At 42.6% G+C, this 23,556-nt stretch overlaps 1 protein-coding gene across 1 annotated transcript; it reads right to left on the bottom strand.

Annotated features, from left to right (window-relative positions):
* Positions 1–323: 323 nt before the first annotated feature.
* Positions 324–20,094, bottom strand: LOC115929478 (pollen-specific leucine-rich repeat extensin-like protein 1). Its single transcript, XM_030998462.1, has 3 exons — positions 19,815–20,094; positions 18,387–18,623; positions 324–670 (listed from the first exon to the last, which is right to left on the bottom strand). The coding sequence occupies exons 1-3, from the start codon at positions 20,092–20,094 to the stop codon at positions 324–326; spliced, it is 864 nt and encodes a 287-aa protein (XP_030854322.1).
* Positions 20,095–23,556: the final 3,462 nt, after the last annotated feature.

The following is a 23,556-nucleotide window of genomic DNA, read 5'->3' as shown; positions in this document are numbered from 1 at the left end:
GCTTGCCACCATGTGCCGTCCTCCCTTGTTTGGGTTTAAGCCTCCAGCTCCTGCTGCTATTAATGCTCTCCAGGGGCAGCTATTATCGGCCCCTTACCCCATCTTTGGGGGTTCGTGCCCCCAGTCTGTCGGTTTGAGTGGGACTCTGTCTCACGGTTTTCTTCGGTTTTTGCCTCGGGTTCTCAGATGAGTTGCCCCCAGTCACACAGTGGCTTCTAGCACCAAGCTTTTCAGCTTAAGGTGCGGTGTAGCGTGGTCGTAACGACCACGCTGGGCCTGTAGCTAAACCTACCAGCTTTAGTAAGGCCTTTGAGCAGGCTTCGTCACCCGACCTTTCGGCGTAAGGTAGGAAGCGTTTGCTTTAAGATGTAGAGTCTCCGATTGTGACTTCGACTGTGAAGTCCATCAGGCACCCAGGGGTCTGGTGGGGGCTGTGCCCCTGCCCTAGGGGTGTCTTGACTGGACTCAGTTGCACTTTTCTGGTGTTCCGGTTCCCTTTTTGTTTCGGGACCCGTCTTGCTAAGCTCGGCTTCTGAGAAGCTCTGTGCTGTTGTTGGCCTTTTTCGGGGTCTTTGCCCGTTGGTGGCTAGACTCCCACTGTCCACTACCCTTACTACTCCTCTGTGAGAGGTGTCAGTAGGTGGATCGGTTTCTCCTTTCCCCTCTGGGGCTTTGGTTTTTCCTTGACAACATTCAGCTGTTTCTTATCACGCGGGAGCCCGTCTCACCTGCCTCAAAGGAATCTATCTCTTGATAGTTTGTTGAGGCGGTTCAAAGGGCGGGTCCCGAGGCTCTCTCGGAGGGTGTGCGTCCTCGTGCACATGATACCAGGGGTGTTGGTACCTCCCGGGCTCTTTTCCATGGGGAAGCGCTTCATGTCATTATGAAGGCTGCCTTCTGGCTTTCACCTAACAACTTTCGTTTCATGTTATCTTTACATTCCTGCGAGTGAGGAGTGTGTTGCTACAGCGTCTTTGAGGGCGGCATTTTGCCTGGTCCCCCGCAAACTTTTGTTTGGGACATGCCCCCTGCTTTTATCTGTGTTGGTCTAAGCAATAATAGGTAGATACATATGTTTTATTGTGGTAAATTAGTTAAATCAGAACTGATTTTATTATTTACTTGTTGGCAACATGTCCCTGGTTGTATCTGGGACTGCTTTAAGAGAGGAAGTTTGCATGAGAGTTGGACTAGTATAGATGTAGCATTTCCCCCCTAATTCCTCACAAATTTCAAAGCTGTCGAGTGTCATAAAGATAAAATCAATAAATACCTTGTCCTGAAGACCTACAGGATCATCCAAATCAAGCGAACCTTGGATTTTGCTGAAATAGCTGGTTTGTGAGTCACAACTCTCTTTCGGTTGTGTTTAAGCATTGCTGCAAAACTCTTGTCGAATTTAAAAAATCTTCATGCTTAATCATGTTGACATTGTTAGAATTGAGGAAATGACGCTTAAGTCGGAATCTAATAGTTAACATGACTTCTTCATGTATAAAGAACCGTTCTTCCGTCTATAGCACCAGCTTAAAACTTTTGGAGTAGGCCTATAGGCCTACATTGTCCAGCTCCAAATTTGGAAGTTTGTTTATGCTATCAAGGTCTGTGATGATAACTTGCAGGTCTAGATCTAGACCTAATCTTCGAAAATATTTATGGGGAATTTCACTGAATTTTTGGTGTTCTTGCTGTCAGCAGAATTAATCAAGTCTTGCAATTGATCATCATCAAGAAGTTGAAATCTAGGAAGAGTTTCTTCAGCCATTTTTGCCTTGTTTGGAAACTATAAGTAGAATCTAGGCCAGATTTAGTAGTACGATCGAGACCGCCGGTCGCCTTATTAAAAAATCTAAAAATTAAGCGACCAATTCGCACACACACAAAGTATGGTATCCGCGCTCGCTCAAAGAACATGTTAACACTTAAACCAATGGGCATTTCAGCAAGATTTTATTATTTTCCCGGTAACTGGATTTTTGCCAGGATTTTACTCTTACATAGGTTTGACATTTTTCGTTTCTTTACGGGAATGGCTAAAATCACGACTGCAATTTCAACCAATCAGATGGCTGGATTTCTTAAGTGAGGTATATTCAATTTAAATAGTAAATAATAAAATCATTTTTTATTTAACTAGTTTAGTCTCTATAATTTTATAACTTATCAAGCCTAGTTGTGCTTGTTTGAATAATGTACCCCAAAATGGGTTGAATAGCAACAATTAAAGGAGTGAATAGCAACAACTAATGAGTTGTATAGCAGAAATTAATGGAGTGAATAGCAACAATTCATGGAGCGAATAGCAATTCATGGAGTGAATAGCAACAATTCATGGAGTGAATAGAAGAAAAAAAATGAACATGATTATCATTTACGAACAGTGCTCAAAATACACGGGGGCGATGGGCGATTCGCTCCCGTGAGCTACACAATCGCCTCAGAGTGCTCACGGAAGTGATTGCAAAATTACAACTCGCCCAAGTGGAATATAAATAAATCATAAAATAAATAACAAATATAAGATAAAGATTATCCTTTCTGTTATAACTTTCACACAATATTGAGTTTCAACTTTCAAACCTTAAACTATGAAATGGAACTATGGAAGTTATCTTTTAATAGCGTGCAGGATTTCTCACTCGAATTTTGTTATCTTCTCCTATTATTGTTTAATGATTATGACTTTATACTTTTCACCAAGGAATGTTGGAGGCCGCCTGTTCATTACTCATCTTCATTACAAAACTGAAAAGGGTCTGCATATAATGCTGAACATTGAGTGTTGAGTAAAAAAAAAAGAAAAAAAGTGCTCACTACCCGCTCCCTTATCTCTCTCTCTTCCTCTCTCTCTCTCTTCCTCTCTCTCTTTCTTCTCTCTCTCTCTCTCTCTCTCTCTCTTTTTTCTCTTTTTTTTTTATCTCTCTCTCTTTCTTCCTGTAAATGATTATTTTTCATATTTCTTGATTTTGCTTTTTTGAATACTGTTAATCAGAATTAAGATGAATTATACTTGTTTTCTGTTTGTCACTCTATATTTTGTTAAATGTAGAGATTTGCTAGTTTAAAATGTTGTTTATTAGATTCATTTCAGGAGGTACAGTGTATTCCCCTTATCTCCCTCTATTATCTTGTGTAGTTCTTAGTTCTGAAATTGCTTTACTTTTGTGGATATTCCATGTCCGATTTATTTTCAAAAATTATTCCCATCATGGGTGTCGATCTGTAATTGATACCAATTTTTCAGGGGGGATGATCTATTCATTCATCCCCCCTGAACAATAGGTATTACGTAAGGATCGCCACTATCCCATTATCCATTTAAGACATTAATAAAGTAGACATAAGAAAACGTCTAATGTATTAATTATATTACATTAGTCTTCATGATTTTGAATCTTGATTTACTCATTTGAATATTTTTCGTTAATAGTACATTCCAGCAGATTCACAGCTAGCTCTATTCTCATGTTCTATTAGTTGTACAATTTTTGTCTTATTAACCTGCTCTTTTCTTTTCTGAACACTGAAACATATTGAAAGGAACAACCATCTTTCTATTTTTGTTTATACATGTAATAATAATAATAATTCTACATTTATATTGCGCACAACTCTGCCAACATAATAGCACTCTTGGCGCACAGATCAACAAATCAAATCAAAACAAATCAAATATATTATATTATGTAGTTGAGACTTTTGAATGTAAGATTTTCATGTTTATTACACATCATATTCAAATCAAGAGATGCCACTCCTCCTCTCTCTCTCTCTCTTTTTCCATTACACTATGATTACACTTATTATAAATAATACACTTTATATACTGCTATTATAGGTTTCAGATTAAGTAATAGCCCCTCCTCCTTTCCCCCTCTTACTCTTTGTAATCTATGACTGTTAAATCTAGATATTATATTTTAATAATTTCCTAAAGATTTCATCACAATTATGCCAAGATTTTGTTCTTCTATTTCTTTGTAACTATAAGTTATCAAATTCAGAGTTGCTTAGAGAATGTTTGTACATTTTTTATTCATTTAATACATTTTTTTAAATATTGGGACGTATTTATTGCTCGTAGATACTTGATCCAATATATCTGGACACCTTTTGATGCAGTATAACCTTTACAATGACATACATACAAATGTATCTTATATATTATTGCCTTCAAGAAATTAATGATCAACGGACAAAACAATCTACAAACAAAAAGACTTTAAATTAGTAATCAAATAGAGCAACGTGCACATTCCTATTGAAAGAAGTACCATTTTGTCTACAATGCACCTTCATTATTAATGACATTAGAGGACAACTCCTGCCATAGTCACAACATCTTAAGATAATCTCTAGCTCCGACTTTGATTGTGCAATTCAGCCACATGGTTGTGACATTGATTGTTTAATAAACTGTTTTGAAAAAATTAAGTAATGAATTAGTGTAAATAAATATAGGTTTCAGATTTAAATGATTTAAACCAGATTGTTTTGTATGGGCAATATTTGGTTCATGATCACCTTGATAATTTAAGGTAATCGAAAAGTCAAACTGGCTTAAGTTTCCCATTTATTCTTCAAGTTCTTTTGTGTAATATTTTTAATGTATGGTAATTAGTATCAGTGCCATTATATTATTCACCAGTATTTATTACTATTTTAGCAGTATTTATTACTATCTTAGACTATGCAAAGTACATGAAAATGTATAATTTTCCTTATTAATGTTCAAATTTGTTTATTATCCGAATTGTCTTTTTTGTCTTGTATCTAAAGTTTGATCTTTTGAAGATTTAAAAAAAAAAATTTGTTAGGCATCCCACTTGCATTGTTTAAGCAGAAAATTCCAGATGGAGGAATTTAGAGAAAAACAAAAATCAAATTCATCTCGGGACTGAAGATGGAATTTAGTCTCAGTCACGTGTTGCTTATCAGTCTCTGCACAACAATATATGGAATTATACATGATAAAGATCCGTTTGTTAAATTGCACACAAAAAGCAATTTCAAAATGGCTCTTAATATTCCTTGGTTCAGCAGGTAAAGTTTGCACATGCAGACGTGCATATGTCAACTTATCCTGAATATGCAATAGGGTTTATTAACCCAGACGTGGGTGAGTAAACTCTTTTTGCACCAGCAACTTTGTTTTCATTTCCAGACGTGAAAGTGTTAATTAAGTTGACTAATAAATTAATAAAGTTGTGCATCATTGTGCCATGCTTTAATTCCTAGTATTGTGAGAGCACTAGAAAAAATTACGACTCATTATATTCCTGGCATCTAAAGTTTATTTGTACTTTGCAAGTGGGAAATGTTCATACCCTGTTACAATTCAGAAATATAGAAATATAACATGATTGTTTTTTTAATTATCAATTGGTAATTGTAAATCATACATTCCAAGTATTTATGTGAGACCTTTTTTTTTTGCCTGTACACAAAATGTTGTACAAGTTTGCTTTTGTATCAATATTAATATTGATATTTTGATAATTTATATTATGAACCAAGTTAGAGCACTATATACTTTGTTATCTTATTGTAGTTGTTATCAAACATTCTGTTCTGCACTGGTTATCATACTAGTTATCATGCTTTACTTTTTATCATAACATAGATTTGATATTTAAAAAAAGATGGATTCATTTATTGTGAAAAAGAGATTTATCGTTGCTAATTGTTGATTGTGAAATGATTTAAATGCAACACAAGTTTGCTGTTTATATATTCATGCGTTTATGTTATTGAAGGGATGATTGCAATACCTGATACTGTGTTAACAACACTTCTAATTTGCCATAGTATGTTTGAAATTCTTATATCACATATAATTACTGGTATATATTTGTTAGTAACGGCCATACTCTAATATAATTTGATTGTAGAACCCCCATAATCTCCTGTTAACATATCCAGGAGCTCTCATTTTGATGAGGGTGGAGGCTGTAGTCCTCCTGAAGCCTGGCATAAGCTTCCTTGTTAGCTTGGTATGGTGTACATGTATGTACCATATTCATGGATGCATACGTGTGTACCTCTGGTGAGTTAGGAACCTCTGGTGAGTTAGGAACTGTCACAAGTGTAGCTATACCACAAATTGCATTCATTCTTTTAACCATGCCATACAAGTGTATGTTCCCACTAAGCAGTATTATCTGCTTGATCTTGTTGTTTATACAGGGATATGTCCCTTGTATGTGTACTAGCTATAGGCAAGGTGCCTGTTCATGTTAAAGCAATGTTTGAGAATAAATTTGACTTTGTTTTTCCCTTCTGAAAACAAATGTTTACACTATTTAGATGTTCAAATGGCCTCGTAAAATGGTGGTCATTGGATTGTAGGATTGTACTATACTTTAGTGATAGTGCTTATACATCTGTGATGTCTCTATATGGGAAACATGGTTACACGGTTAAAAGAATGTTTGACTGGTATAGTGCCGTCCACTGTATATTTATAGGAGAGTGTATAGCTTTATTGGTAGACAGTTTCCTACCATACAACATTGTTTGTTGTATTGATAATCAATGTTCCACTAGAACAACATACCTTTATGTTCAAGGTTTGATTATAAGATGTTAGCAGAATATGTGAGAGAGGGAAATAGGAGGAATTCATAGTATGTTTCCTCCCATTGTCTTATATATGTTTGTGTCACGTTAGTGCATACCCTCTCTCTCTCTTTACTTGACATTTAAACATAACGATGAAGATACGTACATTTTGTAGTATATACCAGTTTGGTGTAGCCAGGCAAGTATGTAGCCTGTTCTTCTGCACCTTTTCCCTGAACTGGTATTTTTGTATGGTTTTAGGATAGACATATATCCTTATCGTTTTCATACAGTGGATGGTTTAGCATTGAAATACCTGCACCCTTTTTTTATCATTTTTTTTTTTTACTACAGGTGGCAAGTAAGCTTTACTGAGATTCTCTTTTGGAACTCTATAATGCCTTTGCCCTTAGAGGGCTGGGGCGTCTGGTCATAACAAATATTTTTTTGAAGGGGGTGAGGATGGGAGGATGAAGCCCCTCCTAGTTGAGCTAAACAACAGGAATTACAGGACAGTGGTAGGGAATACCCCAAGCCTGGGCCAATGGATGATAAAAAAAGGCAAAATGTGCCGGTCAGAATGTACCCCTCCCTGATCCTTAAACACAACAGATAGGGAGGAGCTTCAATCAATTGCTCCTCTCATTATCTGTTGTAAGCTAGAAGGGGAGGGGAAATGCAGAACATCATCTTCAAATGGGTCCCTCCCCTGCATACCATATACAGATAGGGAGGAGCTTCAATCAATTGCTCCTCTCATTGCCTGTTGTAAGCTAGAAGGGGAGGGGAAACTCAGAATACCATCTTCAAATGGGTCCCTCCCCTGCATACCAATGCATATATACAGTGACAGGGAGGAGCCTAGCTAGTGGCATATATAAGCAGTGCTCCTACATTGACGGGCTCCTCCCATTATTATACTATAGGGGAGGGGCAATAAAGTACCTCATCCCAAATATACCACGTTCGACTCATATGGGAGGGGCAAAGAATCACATGAGGAATTTCCCCCATCACATACCCCCTTCTAATTTCATCAATAGTTAAATCCTCATCCTATCAAAGTTGGTTGACGATACAAGAATTAGATTTTGAGTTCCACAAGGATAATTTCCAATTGGTACTAGGATGATTATTTCCATTGGACATAATGAAGTTCATTTGTCCAACATTCATCCAATATCTGTACTATTGCGTGATCAAGGTAAATCTACTTGCCACCTGTAACCATGGTAACTGCACGTCCTGTGCTATGTAGGACCCACATGACAGGTTTGATGGCAAGAGGAGACATTCAAGAAATGTCTTCATGACATCTCCAGTCACATCGATGTGGGTAGGGGCGCCAATCCATTATTGGGGAAAACATTGCATTATTATGTTCTATAGACAGCTACTTCTAAAGTAAGTTGCAACCCTTAGGATTGACGTCCCTGGGTAATATCATTGTTTGTGTTTCAATACAATACTCATAACTGATTTATTGAAGCATATTTATACTATTTACTGACTCTATTTGTTTGTGAACAATGTCAATGTCAATGTCATTGAAAATCCAGAAAATGCAAATGTTATATATGCATAATTAGTAGAATATTTTGACATATTGCAATAGTGTAAAAATTTGTATAACTCTAATGATTGAATTACTGATTTTATGAGACCAAAAAATATAAATGTATTTCACAAATAAAGATAATGTTAATGATATATGTTTATTTTGCAAACGAGTATTATTATGATGTGGGTAGGGGCGCCAATCCATTATGGGGAAAACATTGCATTATTATGTTCTATAGACAGCTACTTCTAAAGTAAGTTGCAACCCTTAGGATTGACGTCCCTGGGTAATATCATTGTTTGTGTTTCAATACAATACTCATAACTGATTTATTGAAGCATATTTATACTATTTACTGACTCTATTTGTTTGTGAACAATGTCAATGTCAATGTCATTGAAAATCCAGAAAATGCAAATGTTATATATGCATAATTAGTAGAATATTTTGACATATTGCAATAGTGTAAAAATTTGTATAACTCTAATGATTGAATTACTGATTTTATGAGACCAAAAAATATAAATGTATTTCACAAATAAAGATAATGTTAATGATATATGTTTATTTTGCAAACGAGTATTATTATGATGTGGGTAGGGGCGCCAATCCATTATGGGGAAAACATTGCATTATTATGTTCTATAGACAGCTACTTCTAAAGTAAGTTGCAACCCTTAGGATTGACGTCCCTGGGTAATATCATTGTTTGTGTTTCAATACAATACTCATAACTGATTTATTGAAGCATATTTATACTATTTACTGACTCTATTTGTTTGTGAACAATGTCAATGTCAATGTCATTGAAAATCCAGAAAATGCAAATGTAATATATGCATAATTAGTAGAATATTTTGACATATTGCAATAGTGTAAAAATTTGTATAACTCTTATGATTGAATTACTGATTTTATGAGACCAAAAAATATAAATGTATTTCACAAATAAAGATAATGTTAATGATATATGTTTATTTTGCAAACAAGTATTAATTTTTAACTGTTCTGTATAAACGTTATAAACGATGTAAATATGTTCATGTTTATTCAGGGCCCCATGGAAGACCACTACGGGCTACCCTGTCAAAAGATTAGAAATAAATAAATAAATGAATAAATAAATAAATAAATAAATAAATAATGCTTTGGAATTATTATACACTTTGTGATATAATACATAAAGTACTGTTGAAAGATAAAATGAAATTCTGATACACTTTCTACTGTCATGTGTTTTTCTTCAATGAAATGAGCTTTTCAAACATTTAAAAGATATTTATAATGAGTGCGTGTATGTGTTTGTGTATGCGTAAGTCCTTCTTCTGCTACCTTCCTCTGCTACCTTCCTACATCTCATACCCTTTTCCACTACAGTCAGACTTCCATCCTACGTCTACCCCCATCCTACGTCTACCCCACCCTACCCCAACCCCACCCTACCCCAACCCTCCGTCTACCCCACCCTACCCATTCTTCAATCCTTCCTCTACTACCATCCTACGCCTACTACCACCCTACCCATTCTTCCATCCCAACTCACTTACCATCCTTCGTCTACTACCACCCTACCTGTACTTCAATCCTATCTCTACTACCATCCTTCATCAACCCCAACATTATCCATACTTCTATCCTACATCTACTACCATCTTTTACGTCTATTACCATCCTACGTCTACTACCACCCTCACCTACTACCACCCTTGTTCTACCCCCATCCTACGCCTACCCCCACCCTACCCGTTCTTCCATTCTGTCTCTACTACCATCCTACAGCTACCCCTACCTTACCCACTCTACCATCTTACCTCTACTACTATCCTACACTACCCCATCCTACGTCTACGCCCTACCCGTTTTCCCAGCCTACCTCTACAACCACCCCACGTCTACTAACACCCTACCCGTTCTTCCATTTTACCTCTACTACCATCCTACGTCTACCCTTCATGTTCTTCCATCCTACGTCTACCCTTCCTGTTCTTCCATCCTACGTCTACCCTATCCTATGTCTACCCTCTACTTGTTTTCCCAGCCTACCTCTACTACCACCCTACCTGTTCTTCCATTCTACCTCTACTACCATCCAACGTCCACCCCCCACTCCACCCCCACCCTACCCATTCTTCCATCCTACGTCTACTACCACCCTACCTGTTCTTCCATTCTACCTCTACTACCATCCTACATACACCCCGTCCCCACCCTACCTGTTCTTCCATTTTACCTCTTCTTCCATTTTACCTCTACTACCATCCTACCTCTACTACCATCCTACATCCACCCCATCCCACCCTACCTGTTCTTCCATTTTACCTCTACTACTATCCTACGTCCACCCCACCCTTCGTCTACCCCCATTCTATGCCTACCCCCACCATACCTGTTCTTCAAGCCTACCTCTGCTACTATCTTTCGTCTACTACCACCCAACCTATTTTTTCCAACATCTACTACCATCCTACGTCCACCCCCCACTCTACCCCCACCCTACCCGTTCTACCTCGCAACTTCTACTACCACCCTTTCTGTTCTTCCATTCTACCTCTACTACCATCCTACATCCACTCCACCCCCATCCTACCCATTCTTCCATCCTACGTACACCCCCACCCTACCCATTCTACGATGATACCTCTACTACCATCCTACGTCCATCCCCCACTCTATCCTCACCCTACCCCTTCTTCCATTCTACTCTACTACCATCCTACCTCTACTACCACCCTACCTAGCTGTTCTTCTATTCTACCTCTATACTACCATCCTACGTCCACCCCCACTCTACCCCCACCCTACCCATTCTTCCATCCTACCTCTACTACCATCCTACGTCCACCCCCACCCTACCCCTTCTTCCATTCTACCTCTACTACCATCCTACCTCTACTACAATCCTACATCCACCCCACCCCCACCCTACCTGTTCTTCCATTTTACCCCATCCTACGTCTACCCCCACTCTATCCCCACCCTACCTGTTCTTCCATTTTACCTCTACTACCATCATACGTCCACCCCCACTCTACCCCCACCCTACCCCTTCTTCCATTCTACCTCTACTACCATCCTACCTCTACTACCATCCTACATCCACCCTACCCCCACCCTACCTGTTCTTCCATTTTACCTCTACTACCATCCTACCTCTACTACTATCCGACTTCCACCCTACCCCCACCCTACCTGTTCTTCCATTCTACCTCTACTACCATCCTACCTCTACTACCATCCTACATCCACCCCACCCCAACCCTACCTCTTCTTCCATTTTACCTCTACTACCATCCTACCTCTACTACCACCCTACCTGTTCTTCTATTCTACCTCTATACTACCATCCTTCCTCTACTACCATCCTACATCTACCCCACCCTCCCTGTTCTTCCATTTTACCTCTACTACCATCCTACGTCCACCCCCACTCTACCCCCACCCTACCCATTCTTCCATCCTGCCTCTACTACCATCCTACGTCCACCCCCACCCTACCCCTTCTTCCATTCTACCTCTACTACCATCCTACCTCTACTACCATCCTACATCCACCCCACCCCACCCTACCTGTTCTTCCATTTTACCCCATCCTACGTCTACCCCCACTCTACCCCCACCCTACCCCTTCTTCCATTCTATCTCTACTACCATCCTACCTCTACTACCATCCTACATCCACCCTACCCCCACCCTACCTGTTCTTCCATTTTACCTCTACTACCATCCTACGTCCACCCCCACTCTACCCCCACCCTACCCCTTCTTCCATTCTACCTCTACTACCATCCTACCTCTACTACCATCCTACATCCACCCTACCCCCACCCTACCTGTTCTTCCATTTTACCTCTACTACCATCCTACCTCTACTACTATCCGACTTCCACCCCACCCCCACCCTACCTGTTCTTCCATTCTACCTCTACTACCATCCTACCTCTACTACCATCCTACATCCACCCCACCCCAACCCTACCTCTTCTTCCATTTTACCTCTACTACCATCCTACCTCTACTACCATCCTACATCCACCCCATCCCACCCTACCTGTTCTTCCATTTTACCTCTACTACTATCCTACATCTACCCCACCCTTCGTCTACCCCCATTCTATGCCTACCCCCACCATACCTGTTCTTCAAGCCTACCTCTGCTACTATCTTTCGTCTACTACCACCCAACCTATTTTTTCCAACATCTACTACCATCCTACGTCCCCCCCCCCCCCACCCTACCCGTTATACCTCCCAACTTCTACTACCACCCTTTCTGTTCTTCCATTCTACCTCTACTACCATCCTACATCCACTCCACCCCCATCCTACCCATTCTTCCATCCTACGTACACCCCCACCCTACCCATTCTACGATGATACCTCTACTACCATCCTACGTCCATCCCCCACTCTATCCTCACCCTACCCCTTCTTCCATTCTACTCTACTACCATCCTACCTCTACTACCACCCTACCTGTTCTTCTATTCTACCTCTATACTACCATCCTTCCTCTACTACCATCCTACGTCCACCCCCACTCTACCCCCACCCTACCCATTCTTCCATCCTACCTCTACTACCATCCTACGTCCACCCCCACCCTACCCCTTCTTCCATTCTACCTCTACTACCATCCTACCTGTACTACAATCCTACATTCACTCAACCCCCACCCTACCTGTTCTTCCATTTTTCCCCCATCCTACGTCTACCCCCACTCTACCCCCACCCTACCTGTTCTTCCATTTTACCTCTACTACCATCATACGTCCACCCCCACTCTACCCCCACCCTACCCCTTCTTCCATTCTACCTCTACTACCATCCTACCTCTACTACCATCCTACATCCACCCTACCCCCACCCTACCTGTTCTTCCATTTTACCTCTACTACCATCCTACCTCTACTACTATCCGACTTCCACCCCACCCCCACCCTACCTGTTCTTCCATTCTACCTCTACTACCATCCTACCTCTACTACCATCCTACATCTACCCCACCCCAACCCTACCTCTTCTTCCATTTTACCTCTACTACCATCCTACCTCTACTAGCATCCTACCTCTACTACCATCCTACATCCACCCCATCCCACCCTACCTGTTCTTCCATTTTACCTCTACTACTATCCTACATCTACCCCACCCTTCGTCTACCCCCATTCTATGCCTACCCCCACCATACCTGTTCTTCAAGCCTACCTCTGCTACTATCTTTCGTCTACCACCACCCAACCTATTTTTTCCAACATCTACTACCATCCTACGTCCACCCCCCACTCTACCCCCACCCTACCCGTTATACCTCCCAACTTCTACTACCACCCTTTCTGTTCTTCCATTCTACCTCTACTACCATCCTACATCCACTCCACCCCCACCCTACCCATTCTTCCATCCTACGTACATCCCCACCCTACCTGTTCTTCCATTTTACCTCTACTACCACCCTACCTCTACTACTATCCGACTTCCACCCCACCCCCACCCTACCTGTTCTTCCATTCTACCTCTACTACCATCCTACCTCTACTACCATCCTACATCCACCCCATCCCACCCTACCTGTTCTTCCATTTTACCTCTACTACTATCCTACATCTACCCCACCCTTCGTCTACCCCCATTCTATGCCTACCCCCACCATACCTGTTCTTCAAGCCTACCTCTGCTACTATCTTTCGTCTACCACCACCCAACCTATTTTTTCCAACATCTACTACCATCCTACGTCCACCCCCCACTCTACCCCCACCCTACCCGTTATACCTCGCAACTTCTACTACCACCCTTTCTGTTCTTCCATTCTACCTCTACTACCATCCTACATCCACTCCACCCCCATCCTACCCATTCTTCCATCCTACGTACACCCCCACCCTACCCATTCTACGATGATACCTCTACTACCATCCTACGTCCATCCCCCACTCTATCCTCACCCTACCCCTTCTTCCATTCTACTCTACTACCATCCTACCTCTACTACCACCCTACCTGTTCTTCTATTCTACCTCTATACTACCATCCTTCCTCTACTACCATCCTACGTCCACCCCCACTCTACCCCCACCCTACCCATTCTTCCATCCTACCTCTACTACCATCCTACGTCCACCCCCACCCTACCCCTTCTTCCATTCTACCTCTACTACCATCCTACCTGTACTACAATCCTACATTCACTCCACCCCCACCCTACCTGTTCTTCCATTTTTCCCCCATCCTACGTCTACCCCCACTCTACCCCCACCCTACCTGTTCTTCCATTTTACCTCTACTACCATCATACGTCCACCCCCACTCTACCCCCACCCTACCCCTTCTTCCATTCTACCTCTACTACCATCCTACCTCTACTACCATCCTACATCCACCCTACCCCCACCCTACCTGTTCTTCCATTTTACCTCTACTACCATCCTACCTCTACTACTATCCGACTTCCACCCCACCCCCACCCTACCTGTTCTTCCATTCTACCTCTACTACCATCCTACCTCTACTACCATCCTACATCCACCCCACCCCAACCCTACCTCTTCTTCCATTTTACCTCTACTACCATCCTACCTCTACTACCATCCTACATCCACCCCATCCCACCCTACCTGTTCTTCCATTTTACCTCTACTACTATCCTACATCTACCCCACCCTTCGTCTACCCCCATTCTATGCCTACCCCCACCATACCTGTTCTTCAAGCCTACCTCTGCTACTATCTTTCGTCTACCACCACCCAACCTATTTTTTCCAACATCTACTACCATCCTACGTCCACCCCCCACTCTACCCCCACCCTACCCGTTATACCTCCCAACTTCTACTACCACCCTTTCTGTTCTTCCATTCTACCTCTACTACCATCCTACATCCACTCCACCCCCATCCTACCCATTCTTCCATCCTACGTACACCCCCACCCTACCCATTCTACGATGATACCTCTACTACCATCCTACGTCCATCCCCCACTCTATCCTCACCCTACCCCTTCTTCCATTCTACTCTACTACCATCCTACCTCTACTACCACCCTACCTGTTCTTCTATTCTACCTCTATACTACCATCCTTCCTCTACTACCATCCTACGTCCACCCCCACTCTACCCCCACCCTACCCATTCTTCCATCCTACCTCTACTACCATCCTACGTCCACCCCCACCCTACCCCTTCTTCCATTCTACCTCTACTACCATCCTACCTGTACTACAATCCTACATTCACTCCACCCCCACCCTACCTGTTCTTCCATTTTTCCCCCATCCTACGTCTACCCCCACTCTACCCCCACCCTACCTGTTCTTCCATTTTACCTCTACTACCATCATACGTCCACCCCCACCCTACCCCTTCTTCCATTCTACCTCTACTACCATCCTACCTCTACTACCATCCTACATCCACCCTACCCCCACCCTACCTGTTCTTCCATTTTACCTCTACTACCATCCTACCTCTACTACTATCCGACTTCCACCCCACCCCCACCCTACCTGTTCTTCCATTCTACCTCTACTACCATCCTACCTCTACTACCATCCTACATCCACCCCACCCCAACCCTACCTCTTCTTCCATTTTACCTCTACTACCATCCTACCTCTACTACCATCCTACATCCACCCCATCCCACCCTACCTGTTCTTCCATTTTACCTCTACTACTATCCTACATCTACCCCACCCTTCGTCTACCCCCATTCTATGCCTACCCCCACCATACCTGTTCTTCAAGCCTACCTCTGCTACTATCTTTCGTCTACCACCACCCAACCTATTTTTTCCAACATCTACTACCATCCTACGTCCACCCCCCACTCTACCCCCACCCTACCCGTTATACCTCCCAACTTCTACTACCACCCTTTCTGTTCTTCCATTCTACCTCTACTACCATCCTACATCCACTCCACCCCCATCCTACCCATTCTTCCATCCTACGTACACCCCCACCCTACCCATTCTACGATGATACCTCTACTACCATCCTACGTCCATCCCCCACTCTATCCTCACCCTACCCCTTCTTCCATTCTACTCTACTACCATCCTACCTCTACTACCACCCTACCTGTTCTTCTATTCTACCTCTATACTACCATCCTTCCTCTACTACCATCCTACGTCCACCCCCACTCTACCCCCACCCTACCCATTCTTCCATCCTACCTCTACTACCATCCTACGTCCACCCCCACCCTACCCCTTCTTCCATTCTACCTCTACTACCATCCTACCTGTACTACAATCCTACATTCACTCCACCCCCACCCTACCTGTTCTTCCATTTTTCCCCCATCCTACGTCTACCCCCACTCTACCCCCACCCTACCTGTTCTTCCATTTTACCTCTACTACCATCATACGTCCACCCCCACCCTACCCCTTCTTCCATTCTACCTCTACTACCATCCTACCTCTACTACCATCCTACATCCACCCTACCCCCACCCTACCTGTTCTTCCATTTTACCTCTACTACCATCCTACCTCTACTACTATCCGACTTCCACCCCACCCCCACCCTACCTGTTCTTCCATTCTACCTCTACTACCATCCTACCTCTACTACCATCCTACATCCACCCCACCCCAACCCTACCTCTTCTTCCATTTTACCTCTACTACCATCCTACCTCTACTACCATCCTACATCCACCCCATCCCACCCTACCTGTTCTTCCATTTTACCTCTACTACTATCCTACATCTACCCCACCCTTCGTCTACCCCCATTCTATGCCTACCCCCACCATACCTGTTCTTCAAGCCTACCTCTGCTACTATCTTTCGTCTACCACCACCCAACCTATTTTTTCCAACATCTACTACCATCCTACGTCCACCCCCCACTCTACCCCCACCCTACCCGTTATACCTCCCAACTTCTACTACCACCCTTTCTGTTCTTCCATTCTACCTCTACTACCATCCTACATCCACTCCACCCCCATCCTACCCATTCTTCCATCCTACGTACACCCCCACCCTACCCATTCTACGATGATACCTCTACTACCATCCTACGTCCATCCCCCACTCTATCCTCACCCTACCCCTTCTTCCATTCTACTCTTATTATGTTCTGTCAATGTTCAAGGTTGATGTTCAGCCAAATAAAGATGACAAATAAAGACGTATTCGTAACTTTAAAACTACATGGTGGTAGCATGGACTTTATTCGATGAAGGCATCGATGGAAACTGCGCGCGGTACATTGGGCAATGCGTATACATAAAATGACAAGTCAAGACATGCATAGTCTTAATTTCAGACGTCATACATAACATTCCTCCCCTTTTAGTGAATTACATGGGTACATCAAAATGAAATACATGTATCAAACTGGCATGCAGACTAGGCAGAACTATATAACAATATGGTCTTATTTTCTCAAAAAATGTTTGTATAGAGATGTGACACTGGCAAGACAGGAATGTACTCGCACAACTTGATTCTATTTAAAAAATTCTATTCCATGTATAACATAAACTAGCAACATTGCTTGGATGCATGTAAATACAACAACACAAAATTTTCACTGTTATAACAACCTATTTTTACTGATCTAAGTTTTACTTGAAGGTTGTTTGACACCTAAGGAACAACACTTTTCCTCCTTGAAAATAGTCAACATATGCATTATTTGATGCATTACTTTATGCATTACTTTATGCATTAATTACTTTATGCATGAAAACTTTACATGGCAAGAAAATAAAACAAACTCCTTGTACTTTGATACAAAACTGATTGGATCCAAACTTTATCAACTAACTTATCTCCTGGCATAATAAAGAACAGACCAAAATAAGTGACATTTTCTCCATGAAAATACATGTAGTATTTTTGATAAAATGTAGAACAATTTACACTGTTACTTTTAAAAACATCAACACTTGTGATGAATGCACCAAATTAGCTTTCATCGCTAAAGAAAAATGATTTTTCCTTTTTGATCATTGCCTTAATTATGTAACACATAAACAATACCTGTTGCACTTTTGCAGACTTATGCAATACAAAATTAAAAACATATTTAACCCCATAACAAATAGAGTTTGATCTACAATAGTTTCACTTGGCATAAATACAATTATCTTGCAAAATAATTCTTTACTGCTTTGCATTGGCTTTTAGTATGTCCAATTTCCTGGCATTGATAGCATTGCTCTTTCTGAAACGGACAGGATTGATGAACATGTCTTGTCGATCCACAACGCCAACACCTTAACTTCTGGTCAGTCCACTGACCTGTGGGCTTTTCCTTCTCAGTAAGCTTGGAATTCCACTTGCTTGAAGACCTTTCTTTCATCTGCGTGGTTCTTAACTGGTGAACCTCTTTGTCTTCACTACCATTGTCACTGGAGTGCAATTGTTCAACATCTCTATTAGCTATCTCCATGGCCATGGCTACTTTCAACGCTTTATCAAATGTAAGCTCTGATTCACTAAGAAGCTTTCTTTGTGTAGCTTTGTCCTTACAACCAACTACAAGGCGATCTCGAAGCATGCTATTCAATTCTTTAAACTTGCATCCTTCACTCAACTGGCGTAAACGAGCAACAAATTGCGGGATTGTTTCACGTGATTCTTGAACACAAGTATAAAACTTATACCTTTGGACTATTTCAGTTGGTTGGGGGGCAAAATGTTCAGACAGGGTATCCTTACATACTTGGTAAGTTTTATCAATTGGTTTGTTGGGCTGCAACAATGCACGTAATGTGGCATAGGATTTACTTCCTAATCCTGATAAGAATATACCCTTCTTCTTTGCATCTGCTGTAATATCATTAGCTATAAACCATGACTCAAGAACCTCAATCCAATCTTCAAATTTATACCCCGAGTCCAACTGAGGGACATTACCAAACATTTGTGCTGCCATGTTTATGTAAGGCGCATTAAACTTGTAATGAACAACTTTATACCATAACAAATACTTGCATAAATATTTGACTTGAAATACCAATACCAAACAACAACAACATTTGGGCTCTTTCCACTTCCACACATGTATCTAACACATACACATTTCTTTGACAAGCAATTTACAACTGAAGAACCAAATTCTTGACTTTAGACCTGGACTAGACTGCAAAGACTAGACCTAATTGTAATTATTGTCTGATTGTTAATAGGTTCTACTGTTATTTACTGTAAAAACCCCGAGACTAATGTCTAACTCTAAACTTGTAGACCTACTTAGATCCACATCTTCACACTTGAATCACACTTTAACTTGTAATGTTACTAGTCCTGGTCTGGGACTGGTCCTTACACTCAGTTACAAAACAGATTCATCATAACAATCGACAATATTATCAAATGAGTTCTAAATGTTTATTTGCTTGCATCAACATCACCATCACTTCATGATGAGTGGTCTGGCTTTCACTTGGGTGGGTTGCTACTAGTCCGAAACTATGAACTGAGTCAACTGACACTGTCACTGAACTGGATCCTGGTCCTAAATTGAAGGCAATCACGAAGTAACAACTTCCTGTATTTCAATTTTAAGGCTAAAACAAAACACTTCCTCCTCTAGTCTACGCTGCAGTAGATCTAGATACAGGAACCTGGATTCTGAAACAATGTATGCCGGGCGGGGCTGGCTGGGCGGGGCTGGCTGGGCTGGGCTGGCTGGGCTGGGCTGGCTGGCGGGCTGGGCTGGCTGGCTGGCGGGCTGGCTGGCTGGCCATGGGCTGGGCTGAATTGGCTTGCTGGCTGGCTGGGCAGGGCTGGGCTGGCTGGGCTGGGCTGGCTGGCTGGCTTGGCTGGCTGGCTGGGCGGGGCTGGCTGGGCTGGGCTGGGCTGGCTGGGCTGGCTGGCGGGCTGGGCTGGCTAGGCTGGCTGGCGGGCTGGGCTGGCTGGCTGGCGGGCTGGCTGGCTGACCATGGGCTGGGCCTTGAACTTGGTTGGAGCTTTCATGGGCTTGGCTACTGCCACTGAGTTGCATGGCCTACTGTAGTACTACTGCAGCACTGCCACTGGTTGATTGTTAAGTTGAAAGTTAGGTTGGGGGCATCCATTCACTATTCATCCAACTGCGGCTAATAAAGTTAAACTGATGAGGCAACATCAGCAAAAACAAATACTCGCTCACCTACGATCAACTGCTGGATCTCCTGGCTAAAGAGTTTTTCATCCAAATTAGGCAAACTCAGCTCCATTAGTTCGGTTCATTTGCTGAATACATGCTGATGCACAATTCTCCATAGCTGTACGTGCTGTACGGCAAAGCGTTCATAAAAAACTGCACGTGTACAGGCATAATTCCAAACCATGTCGGATCTCTGCTGGAGAAACTTTTTCAAGTCTTTATTTCAGCAACTGCGGCAAAACCAAACTAATCATCTCGACCTCGTCGCCAATATTATGTTCTGTCAATGTTCAAGGTTGATGTTCAGCCAAATAAAGATGACAAATAAAGACGTATTCGTAACTTTAAAACTACATGGTGGTAGCATGGACTTTATTCGATGAAGGCATCGATGGAAACTGCGCGCGGTACATTGGGCAATGCGTATACATAAAATGACAAGTCAAGACATGCATAGTCTTAATTTCAGACGTCATACATAACAACTCTACTACCATCCTACCTCTACTACCACCCTACCTGTTCTTCTATTCTACCTCTATACTACCATCCTTCCTCTACTACCATCCTACGTCCACCCCCACTCTACCCCCACCCTACCCATTCTTCCATCCTACCTCTACTACCATCCTACGTCCACCCCCACCCTACCCCTTCTTCCATTCTACCTCTACTACCATCCTACCTATATTACAATCCTACATTCACTCCACCCCCACCCTACCTGTTCTTCCATTTTACCCCATCCTACGTCTACCCCCACTCTACCCCCACCCTACCTGTTCTTCCATTTTACCTCTACTACCAGTACGTCCACCCCCACTCTACCCCCACCCTACCCCTTCTTCCATTCTACCTCTACTACCATCCTACCTCTACTACCATCCTACATCCACCCTACCCCCACCCTACCTGTTCTTCCATTTTACCTCTACTACCATCCTACCTCTACTACTATCCGACTTCCACCCCACCCCCACCCTACCTGTTCTTCCATTCTACCTCTACTACCATCCTACCTCTACTACCATCCTACATCCACCCCACCCCAACCCTACCTCTTCTTCCATTTTACCTCTACTACCATCCTACCTCTACTACCATCCTACCTCTACTACCATCCTACATCCACCCCATCCCACCCTACCTGTTCTTCCATTTTACCTCTACTACTATCCTAAGTCTACCCCACCCTTCGTCAACCCCCATTCTATGCCTACCCCCACCATACCTGTTCTTCAAGCCTACCTCTGCTACTATCTTTCGTCTACTACCACCCAACCTATTTTTTCCAACATCTACTACCATCCTACGTCCACCCCCCCCCCCCCCACTCTACCCCCACCCTACCCGTTCTACCTCCCAACTTCTACTACCACCCTTTCTGTTCTTCCATTCTACCTCTACTACCATCCTACATCCACTCCACCCCCATCCTACCCATTCTTCCATCCTACGTACACCCCCACCCTACCCATTCTACGATGATACCTCTACTACCATCCTACGTCCATCCCCCACTCTATCCTCACCCTACCCCTTCTTCCGTTCTACTCTACTACCATCCTACCTCTACTACCACCCTACCTGTTCTTCTATTCTACCTCTATACTACTGAAGAATTATTAGTGTGTAGATGAATTGTGAATGGAAATTGTAAAGGCGTGTTCACTGATCACACAACATAACTCTCTTTTTAATTTAACTACAAGGAAACAAGGTTGCACTGGCAATAAAATACATGATAAAAAGTCTTCCCTTTTCGTTATTTTATTGGGTACTGATTTGCAGACACAACACTTGCAAAGTGTAGTCATGCAAGCAAATAAATGATTCAGAATGAGAATCACATGAATAAGTATCGTGGATATTGCACGGAGTTTAAATGGTCATGTATGAGATGGACATGAATAAATGTAGTGAATGAGTAGAGCTTACGACAATGGTAGAAATGACGTCGAAAGTCCATGAAGATGATGATGGATGAAACGAAGAAAGGGGCTCACGCGATGATTGTGCGGAGGCTTGATGATGGAAACGCGACTTCGTTGACGTGGCTGAAGAGCCGAGAAGAACGCGATGTCGATGCCGACGCTCGTGATGATGATGAATGTAGCGCTCGGGCGAGAAGAGAAGAGAAGAGATGTGGCGCTCGACGACGAGGCAGTGAGTCGCTCGATGTCGGAGGCCCAGGTTGAAATGTAGACATCAAAGCCGGTATAGTGGTGATCGTGAAGAGCAATGAGTCGCTCGATGCTGGATCGATGAGCCGGACTTTGAAGTGAAATCATCGGAGTTGCAGTGAGATGGACTCGTTGATGAAAGTTCAGGCGAGCTACAGTGAATCGAGCTCGTGTGTGAAAAGAGTTACCGAAGCGAAGAAAATGACAGCTCCCAGCGGAGAATCAGGTGCCATGTCGGGTCCTGATTTAGACGTTCCACTGCAAGACTGCCCGTCCTTTGACGACGGCAGAGAAAGAGTTGATGTGCCATACAAGAGGTGATAGACACAGAAGAGAGTTCTCCAAAAGAAATGCAGGAGGTTAGAATTGAAGAAGGATTTGCTCCTTGTGTATGCATGAAGCAAATTGTAGAAGTAGAGGTGACATTCTCATATTGACGTGTTACTTCATCGAAGAACTATGAGAAGTGTAGTGGTGAAGAAAGTTAGAGAGTATGATGTTGTTTTCATCCTTCTTGGGAGGCAGGATAAAACAAAGAGGGTACTATATACCAATTCTGGGAAGGGAGAGTGAGTCACTGATGATTACCAGGTACAGGGACATTGAAGCCATTATGCTGACACTTGTTGATAAATATATAGGGGCAGTGCCTGGCATAATGTCAGAGGGCAATGTCCTCCCAAATTGGGTTTGCAAAGTAACAAATGAAATTGAGAAATGAAGAAAGATGAAATGAGGAAAATACTACACTACCATCCTTCCTCTACTACCATCCTACATCTACCCCACCCTCCCTGTTCTTCCATTTTACCTCTACTACCATCCTACGTCCACCCCCACTCTACCCCCACCCCCACTCTACCCCCACCCTACCCATTCTTCCATCCTACCTCTACTACCATCCTACTTCCACCCCCACCCTACCCCTTCTTCCATTCTACCTCTACTACCATCCTACCTCTACTACCATCCTACATCCACCCCAACCCACCCTACCTGTTCTTCCATTTTCCCCCATCCTACGTCTACCCCCACTCTACCCCCACCCTACCTGTTCTTCCATTTTACCTCTACTACCATCATACGTCCACCCCCACTCTACCCCCACCCTACCCCTTCTTCCATTCTACCTCTA

Source organism: Strongylocentrotus purpuratus, unplaced genomic scaffold (assembly GCF_000002235.5).
Source record: "Strongylocentrotus purpuratus isolate Spur 01 unplaced genomic scaffold, Spur_5.0 spur5_scaffold_5, whole genome shotgun sequence".
Lineage (NCBI taxonomy): Eukaryota > Metazoa > Echinodermata > Echinoidea > Camarodonta > Strongylocentrotidae > Strongylocentrotus > Strongylocentrotus purpuratus.
The sequence above is the reverse complement of the archived record's forward strand: the minus strand, read 5'-3'. Positions and strand labels throughout refer to the sequence as shown.

Bases quoted from the DNA above. Each gene is read 5' to 3' on its own strand.
- LOC115929478 (XM_030998462.1), bottom strand. From the start codon at position 20,094: ATGCAACTCAGTGGCAGTAGCCAAGCCCATGAAAGCTCCAACCAAGTT. The intron at 18,624-19,814 runs GCCAGCCAGCCC...ATCGCCTTGTAG, and splicing joins GCCAGCCAGCCAGCCCGCCA to TTGGTTGTAAGGACAAAGCT. The intron at 671-18,386 runs GTCAGTGGACTG...GAAAAACCAAAG, and splicing joins TGAGAAGGAAAAGCCCACAG to CCCCAGAGGGGAAAGGAGAA.